The sequence below is a fragment of the Elgaria multicarinata genome, chromosome 9 (assembly GCF_023053635.1).
Source record: "Elgaria multicarinata webbii isolate HBS135686 ecotype San Diego chromosome 9, rElgMul1.1.pri, whole genome shotgun sequence".
NCBI classification, from domain to species: Eukaryota; Metazoa; Chordata; class Lepidosauria; order Squamata; family Anguidae; genus Elgaria; species Elgaria multicarinata.
The window spans coordinates 3,691,453-3,699,716 of NC_086179.1; the positions used below are offsets into that span (position 1 = coordinate 3,691,453).

The window sequence follows — 8,264 nt, forward strand, 5'->3', positions numbered from 1 at the left end:
TATTAATAATAATTCTGCCCTTCATCCAAGTTGCCCAGAGTACAAGGTTCCCTCCGCCCCACTTAATCCACTCAATAACCCTGTGAAGCAGGTTAGTCTGAGACAGTGACTGGCCCGGGTTCTACCCAGTGAGCTACATGGCTGAGTGCAAACCCAGATCTGCTTGGCACTCTTTGATCTGGCACTCTGCTATTTCCAAACTAGTGTAATAAATAATATAATAGATGCTAACATTTGAATAAACGTCACGCAGCTCAGGGTTGGGGCGTGAGGAGAAATAGGTAACTCAAGAGGCAACTTAAAATCTTTTTTTGTGAAAGCATCCTTGAGCTGAGGCCAAGTCTGAAGAAAAAGAGATAAGCAATGGAGCTCAAGGCTGTTTTGGACATCTGCTGGTGCCAGTCTGTGTTCAGCAGCTACGCAGCTCCTGCAGTAAATTAGTAAACACCACATTGCTCTTAAGAGCTACTTTCAGATCAGACCTCCCCGTTTGGGGGTGGCAACAGAGGAGTTGGGGAATCCAAGCCTATTCCTTTAATCTGGACATCAGGAAAAACCTCCTGACTGTTAGAGCAGTATGACAATGGAACCAGTGACCTAGGGAGGTTGTGGGCTCTCCCTCTCTAGAGGCCTTCAAGAGGCAGCTGGACAGCCATCTGCCAGGGAGGCTTTAAGGTAGATTCCTGCATTGAGCAGGGGGTTGGACTCGATGGCCTTGTTGGCCCCTTCCAACTTTACTATTCTATGATTCTATAACCGTTGAGTGTATTTTGGTATCATTCTCCAGAATATTGCTGCCCCCAGGCAACCGCTGGGGTTACTTGTGCAGGTGGGTTGAAAAACTAGCTGGGTTGTCCCTTCTAGAGACCTTAAATCTCACTCAACCCTCATGAAGTTTGCATACTAACCTTTCCTATACTCTCTTTCAGGCTAGCTTGCGTACACCTGAGCTGACGTGGGAGAGGGTGAGGTCCCAGGTAGACCACGTCATTTGGCCTGACGGGAAGAGGATAGTTCTGCTGGCAGAGGTAAGTGCACAGCACCCAGGAGGGCTTTTGAGACAGGGTAGAACCTACACAGGTGCGCTGGCGCCTGAGTGCAGTTGTGAATGAGAAGGCGACCTCCTCCCGGATGTCAACTCGTGAGGGCCCAGCGCCTGCCAGGGAGGCCTCCAGACGCCAACAGTTCCGATGCTTCGCCCTAGAACTTGCATCCTGGCTGAATCAAAGGCTGTGCTGACGAAATTCACTTGCTCCTGTTGCTTCCTCCTCATATCTCTTGTTTGCTCTTGGGGTTCGATTGCTGATTCCCCACGCAGATCAAAGGATCTGCCAGCAGAGAAGACGGTGCTGACTGCAGAAACGTGTTTCTCTTTCAGGGACGCCTGCTGAACCTCAGCTGTTCCACCGTTCCAACCTTTGTGCTGTCCATCACAGCAACTACCCAGGTGAGTGGGATATGGGGGCGGGGTTGTGGGGGGGGGGGTATTCAAGAAACCCTGCCGACCTGGATCAGACCCAAGGCCATTTATTTCAGCACTCTGTAATAATGGCAAGCTTGTTTTGAATTGGCCCCGACAGGGAGGCCGTTCTCACTTTGCTTGGGGCACCCAGGAAGGCAGTGCAAGCGTCCCCTTAGTTTGCACAGCTTTCTTCTTGCAGGTTAAGCGGGTCCCACTCAGGGTGCCTTGTCTGCGGGCTGAATAGCCCCCTGCTGCTCTTCTGCCCGTAACATCTGCTATCCAGGTCCACTGTCTGTGAAACCGGAGGCTCCATGTAGCTTTCGTGCCTAAGAGCTGCTGACAGACTTCTCCACCATGACTTTGTCTAAACCTTTTTTAAAAAAAGCCATCTCAGTTATTGGTCATTACCCCATCTTGCAGCCATGGATTCTGCAAGTTAGATATGCTTTGTGTGGTCATAGAATCATAGAATAGCAGAGTTGGAAGGGGGGCCTCTAAGGCCATCGAGTCCAACCCCCTGCTCAATGCAGGAATCCACCCTTAAAGCATCCCTGACAGAGGGCTGTCCAGCTGCCTCTTGAAGGCCTCCAGTGTGGCATTCACAGCCAGTGTATTTAGCAGATTGCTATATCTGGAGTTGGCAAAGGGCTCCCCCTCCCATTCCCACCCCCCCCACACTGCTGGCCTGTGTTCAGCTTCTGAGATGTGGGGAGGATCAGTTTGGGGTTGTGTCAAAGGTGGGGTATTTACATTTTATCCATCCCACCTCTCTGGACACTGAACTGTGGCGGGTTGTGACCCAGGGTGCTTCCAGACAAAGGGCTCCTAGCGCTATCATTCAGAAAGCGTGGTGCAGCCTTTTCCGTCTTATTCTCCTTGATGGGTTTTCTGCGGTAAGAGAAAAGACGGAAGAAGTGCTGGGAAAACATGGGAGGGTTACGAACGGAGGACGATGCTATCTAGACCAGCCTTCCTCAACCTGGGGCGCTCCAGATGTGTTGGACTGCATCTCCCAGAATGCCCCAGCCTGGCTGGGGCATTCTGGGAGTTGTAGTCCAACACATCTGAAGCACCCCAGGTTGAGGAAGGCTGATCTAGACCCTCTATAAAATTCTGTGAACGCCAGGGTGATGTCAGGATAAAAGCCTGGTCTTCAAGGACCCTTAATCCCACCACCGTTTCAAACGTGGAAGGCCAGCAGGTCCACGGGATGTGCAGTTCAACACATAGAATCATAGAATAGTAGAGTTGGAAGGGGCCTAAAAGGCCATCGAATCCAAGCCCCTGCTCACCTGGAAGGCTGGCCCGGGGCGCTGGTGTTCCCTGCTTTCTCGGCCTCTTCCCTGCTGGAACTGACCACACTGGCTGAGCTGCTTCCATCAACCGACTGACTGTTGGCGGCTGGCCTTCTGTAGGCACTGTCAGTCAGGACCCCGTGACCCAGATGACCTTCTGCCCCCTCTAGATTAGCCAACCCACAGGCCGATATTTATAAGAGTGAAAAGCATGTTTGTTAACTAGCCTCTCAAAACCTGACCTTTCATTTTCTTGTCCAATATATAACCTGACAAGATTAACTGTGAACCACTAAGACAGCCTTCCTCAACCTGGGGCGCTCCAGATGTGTTGGACTGCATCTCCCAGAATGCCCCAGCAGCTGGCTGGGGCATTCTGGGAGTTGTAGTCCAACACATCTGTAGCACCCCAGGTTGAGGAAGGCTGCACTAAGACAAGGATGGGCAACATATGAGCCCTCCAGGTATTTTGGCCTACAATTCCCATCTGCCGTAGATAGCATAGCCAATGGTGAGGGATCATGGGAGTTGTAGGCTAAAACACCTGGAGGGCCACAAGCGGCCCACCCCTGCGAGGCCTGCAACAGTTTTCTTGGGAAGTACAGCAACTTTTAAAATACTTTTAAAATATAAAGCCTTACACAGCTTGGGACCACAATACCTGTCGGAATACCTTTCCTGACATGAACCTACCCGAACACTACATTCAACATCTAAGGTCCTCCTCCGGGTGCCTACTCTTGAGAGAAGCTTGGAGGGTGGCAACAAGGGAGAGGGCCTTCTCTGTGGTGGCCCCCCAACTGTGGAACAATCTCCCTGACGAGGCCCACCTGGAGCCAACATTGTCATCTTTTTGGCGCTAGGTCAAGACTTTTTCTCTTCTCCCAGGCATTTAGCAATATGTAATGACCCTAGGTCTGTTTTTTGGCTCATTGTTTTTAAAGTTGTTATAGTGGTTTTAAACGTATGTGTATTTTGCTTGTTTTTGTGGTTTTTAATCTTTGCATATTGTTTTGAAGTGTTTTTATCTTATGTGAACCACCCAGAGAGCTTTGGCTATGGGGCAGTATACAAATGCAATCAATAAATAATATTTTAAAAGCCCTGGATGTAAAGTAACAGGCTTCAGTTACCGGCAACCTTTTAATTTCTTACTCTTACAATCACAACAATACTACATTCTGGTTTTTTAGATTTACATAAAATGGAAAGGACATTTTACCTCAGATATGCAAAAAAACCTGCCATAGGGCTGAGTCCTCGATTGGATGAGCTTGGCCACTTCTAATTCTGTCTTTAATAACGAAACTCCCTCACCATCGGCTATTCCAGTAGACTTAAGCCATCACTGATGGGTGGATTTGTGTGCAGTTTGGGTCCCGGCTTAACAGGATTTTATTTAAAAGGTGTGTCTTTATTTTAAATTCCTTTAAGAACCTCTTTTTGTGTGTTTCCAGGCTCTCGCCTTGATAGAGCTCTACAACGCCCCAGAGGGACGCTACAAGCAGGACGTCTACCTGCTGCCTAAAAAAATGGGTACGCCTCATCCATCCCCTCCCTCGCTGCACGGCAAGGTCCCGGCGTTCGTGATCAGCCAGGCTAATTTCGGGCCGCTCCTTTTTCTCTTTCAGATGAGTATGTGGCAAGTCTTCATCTCCCAACATTTGACGCACACCTGACGGAGCTTACAGATGAGCAAGCGAAATACTTGGGGCTAAATAAAAACGGGCCATTCAAACCAAACTACTACAGGTACTTTCCTTTCGTTAAAATAAAAAAGCAAAAGTTATCTGCAGGGCATACGATCCACTAGGAACGGCACACCCCGGGGGTGTTGTCTGTAGTTCCCGGAGCAGAACTACAGGGGCGGGGCGGGGGGCAGTTTGCACGTTCCAATGGTGAAGGTAAGTGGACTGTGTTGATGATGGCACTGTTTGCCCTGATCACTTCACCAAACGAACAAACCATGTGGTAATTCTGAGTCTTCATGGTGGGGCACACTAGTGTGCCATGTGAAAGGAGTTAAATGATTAAAAGCGCATGACACCACGTATCCACTGTCAGAGGAGGCTGTCTGCCGCCCCTCTGGCTGTTCCTCTACCTGGCCGTGTACCTTTCCAGCGAGCCTTCGCTGGGAATGGGTCATTCTGCCATGTCTGCATTGGCTGCGATTTGGAGCACTCAGTCGCTCTGGCACACCCATCGCTCCAAGGAGGCTGCCTCTTCCATCTCTGTGTGAGTCGCTGCTCTGGGTTTGCCTTTTCCCAATAAGGAAGCCCTCCCAGACCAAGGACTCTCTCAGGGCCATACAGGCAGGCAGATGCTTTTGGTTCTTACACACTTCAATGAAGGCGCCTCCCATGTTAATCCAGTGAGGAAAGTGTGCCGCCACAGCTAGCAGAACTTTGGGAAACCCTCCCGTGAAGCAGGTGGGGCAGCCGATTCAGACCTGCTTTCCCAGACGGGACCATCTGCTACTCCGTGGAGTATTCAAGAGCAGGACGTCTCTCTCCAACAACCGTGCCAAGACCGATACTGAATTCCTAGTGTTCAGTTGAAGCACACGTCCCCATGCCCCACCTGTCAGGACATACAGTGTCCCGCATATTGGAGAACAGGGAGCTTGCATCAAAGTCAGACCTGTAGGCTGGATGGCGACTAAACGGAATTGATAGTAAGAGACCAAACAGGTACATTGAGGCCTTCATATTTGACCGGGTTGTCTTTAGGGTGAGTGAGTGAGTGTGTGCAGGATTCGCCATGATGCCAGACATTTAGGTTGAAGATTATAGCAGATGATGGTCTTTTGCAGTCGCCTTGTGGCAGGAAGCAGGGAGAACTGGGTCCAGTGAATTCTGCAGCTGCAAAAGCCTGACCAAATGGTAACGGCAGCAGAGTCCCTTATGGCGTTGCACCTCTGATTCCAATAACACAGAGGCTGCCCAAGTCATAACTTAGTTTGGGGTGTCAGTGGAGATAGAAGCTGGTTGGGTCTGACTGTGACCCGAGACTCTCATGACCAGAGCTTGGTGGACTTCACAGTGCCACATGGGTGTTGCTTTTCCAGGACGGTTCAACCCAGCTAAATGCATTGGCTTCCCTACCAGGTCTGACTCTTTCACGATGCTGCCATCTCCAAGAAAGGTGTTAGAGCAGGAATCCGGTGTGGGAGGAGAGCTCAGAAATGTTACAGGGACAAATGTCGAAGCATTGCACAAGCCCTCCTCTCCCCACAAACATCTCCAGAGGTGGAACGAAGTTGGGGTGCTTTTGGCTAACCCGGTTTGTTTTTGTGATTTCTGAACAGGTATTAATTTCCTGTGGCTGTAGCTGGAAGGAAGGGGAGGAACAAGAACCCCGCGGCCTCTCTCGGCTACTGTACAGGACAAACCAGTACAAGCTTCTCAAGTTAGAACCAGGCTTGCTGCCGTAGTACACAGTGTGTTAGGTTATTTATTTATTAAACTAGAATACTGTAAATGCGGCCTCTGCCAATGGTGTTTTTTAAACTGCCATGGGACTGTAAGATGATGGTCCTTGGTTGGTGGGGAGGGGTGGGGTGAAAGCTGGAGGTGGGAGAAAGCGTATCTGGCCAAATGAATTTTACAGCAGATTCTGTCAGCTTCAAGCCATCTGTTATCACTGTTCTGTCTCATCCCATGTACAGCAAGGCGTCGAAGGAAGCAGCCAGGGGGAGGCGGGCGGGAGGAGAGCAGGTATCAATGGCACCCGTCTCTCTTGGTTTCCTTCGCCTCATTCATGTTTTCAGGCCCTAGCAGCTGAGGAAGGGGCCTGCTGCCCCTGCTGCGTTCAAAAGGACGTCTCGAAAGCTTGTTGCTCAAGTTGCTGCTTAAGACGGTTCCGAGCCCATTGCAAGAAACCCACTTCTTTCCTTAGCTGCTTGTGCAAAGGGGGCAACTTTGGGGGAGCAGGGCCAAACCGAGGTTGCCGCCCACGCCCCTTGCTGGGGAGGGGTCCTCTGGGGTCCGTGGCAGAGTCGCCACGTTTGCTTAAGGCCGCTGTCGCGCTTCTGCAGGGTTTATACGTGAGCTGCGACCAGCCCTGACCCTTTTCCAAACCTCCCAAGGCTGCTTTCTCGGGGGACCGCACTATTGGGCCGTCATGCACTCATCATGCTGGTAAGAGGCCAAGCAACTCATTCGGACAACCGCTGCTTGCGTTTTATCAATTCCCCGGAGGAAAAGCTTGTAATTCACATGTCACTGTGGAACAGTGCGAACGAAACGAAACAGAGCCTCCCTGTGAGGCCTTTTCTTGGTTCACAGTCCTTTTCTGGGTCCCCAGGGATTTCGGTCCTTGCGGGAGAATAGTCCTTGAGACCCTTCTAGATTTGACGTTTCTGAGCCTCCCCTGGTTGGGCGCTGTTTTTTAAAAGGCGTTTCAGACCATTGCAAATCTGATCTGGGGCTTCATTTCCCCCAAATTCCCGAAGAGACAAAATCTACTTTTCAGTTATTCACAAGAATTGGGCAAATGCCAGTAATGTGAACTGAATAGGGGTGTTTGCTAAAAACAAAAAACAAAAAAAACCCACCCTTTGGCTTGCTCCAGTGGCAACATCTTCTGCCCAAGATGCCTTGAAAAGGATGAGTCTTGCACACGTGCAATCCATTTTCATGCCCCTTGCACAAGGAGTGCTGCTGCTGGACCGCGTCCCTTGTGTCTGGATGCTGCATGAAAGGGAATCCCTCCCAAGACGCAGCGGTGTTGCCTTGAGCAAGGGAATCGTTCTGTGGCTGGCTGTGGGGGATTTCTACGGCTCAAAATGGCCGTCAGTTGAGGGAGCTTCCTACCCCTTGTATTTGAAGAGTAAATGTCCTCCTCTCCCCACTGTTGTGTCGTCCTCATGCCTGCGGCATTTTCACTTGCCTGCTTCAAGGGAAAGTGACCATTCAGCGTTGGAATCATTGGCAAAAATTGTTGTCGGGCAGTAGTTCAGAAAGCAATTAAGAATGTGAGGGCAGCATTGCTCAAGACACAGTTGCCCCTGAGGAAGACCAGCCCTGAGATTGCCTTTCTTTTTGGAACCCCCCCCCCCCACTGCTTTGCAGTGACCTCGGGGACAGGCTGGCAGAACCCCCTCAGGCTGCATCCAGGCCTAAGCTCTTCTCCAGAGGAGGGCAACCAGGATGCTCAGGGGTCTGGAAACAAAGCCCTATGAAGAGAGACGGAAAGAACTGGGCATGTTTAGCCTGGAGAAGAGAAGGCTGAGGGGAGACAGGACAGCACTCTTCAATGACTTAGGAGGTTGTCACAAAGAGGAAGGCCAGGATCCCTTCTCGATCCTCCCAGAGTGCAGGACACGGAATAACGGGCTCAAGTTAAAGGAAGCCAGATTCCGGCTGGACATCAGGAAAGACGTCCTGACTGTTAGAGCAGTACAACAATGGAACCAGTTACCTGGGGAGGTTGTGGGCTCTCCCACACTAGAGGCCTTTGAGAGGCAGCTGGACGGCCGTCTGTCGGGGATGCTTTAGGGTGGATTC

General features: G+C 50.7%; 1 protein-coding gene across 2 annotated transcripts in view; it reads left to right on the top strand.

Annotated features, from left to right (window-relative positions):
* Nucleotides 1–6,237, top strand: part of AHCYL2 (adenosylhomocysteinase like 2) — a 134,472-nt gene extending 128,235 nt beyond the window's left edge. For both annotated transcript variants that reach the window (XM_063134616.1, XM_063134617.1), the window contains exons 13-17: nucleotides 930–1,028; nucleotides 1,379–1,447; nucleotides 4,215–4,293; nucleotides 4,389–4,509; nucleotides 6,065–6,237. In XM_063134616.1, the coding sequence (XP_062990686.1) occupies nucleotides 930–1,028; nucleotides 1,379–1,447; nucleotides 4,215–4,293; nucleotides 4,389–4,509; nucleotides 6,065–6,071 (375 nt within the window). In that variant the 3' untranslated portion in view covers nucleotides 6,072–6,237. The remainder of the gene's footprint in view (nucleotides 1–929; nucleotides 1,029–1,378; nucleotides 1,448–4,214; nucleotides 4,294–4,388; nucleotides 4,510–6,064) is intronic.
* Nucleotides 6,238–8,264: the final 2,027 nt, after the last annotated feature.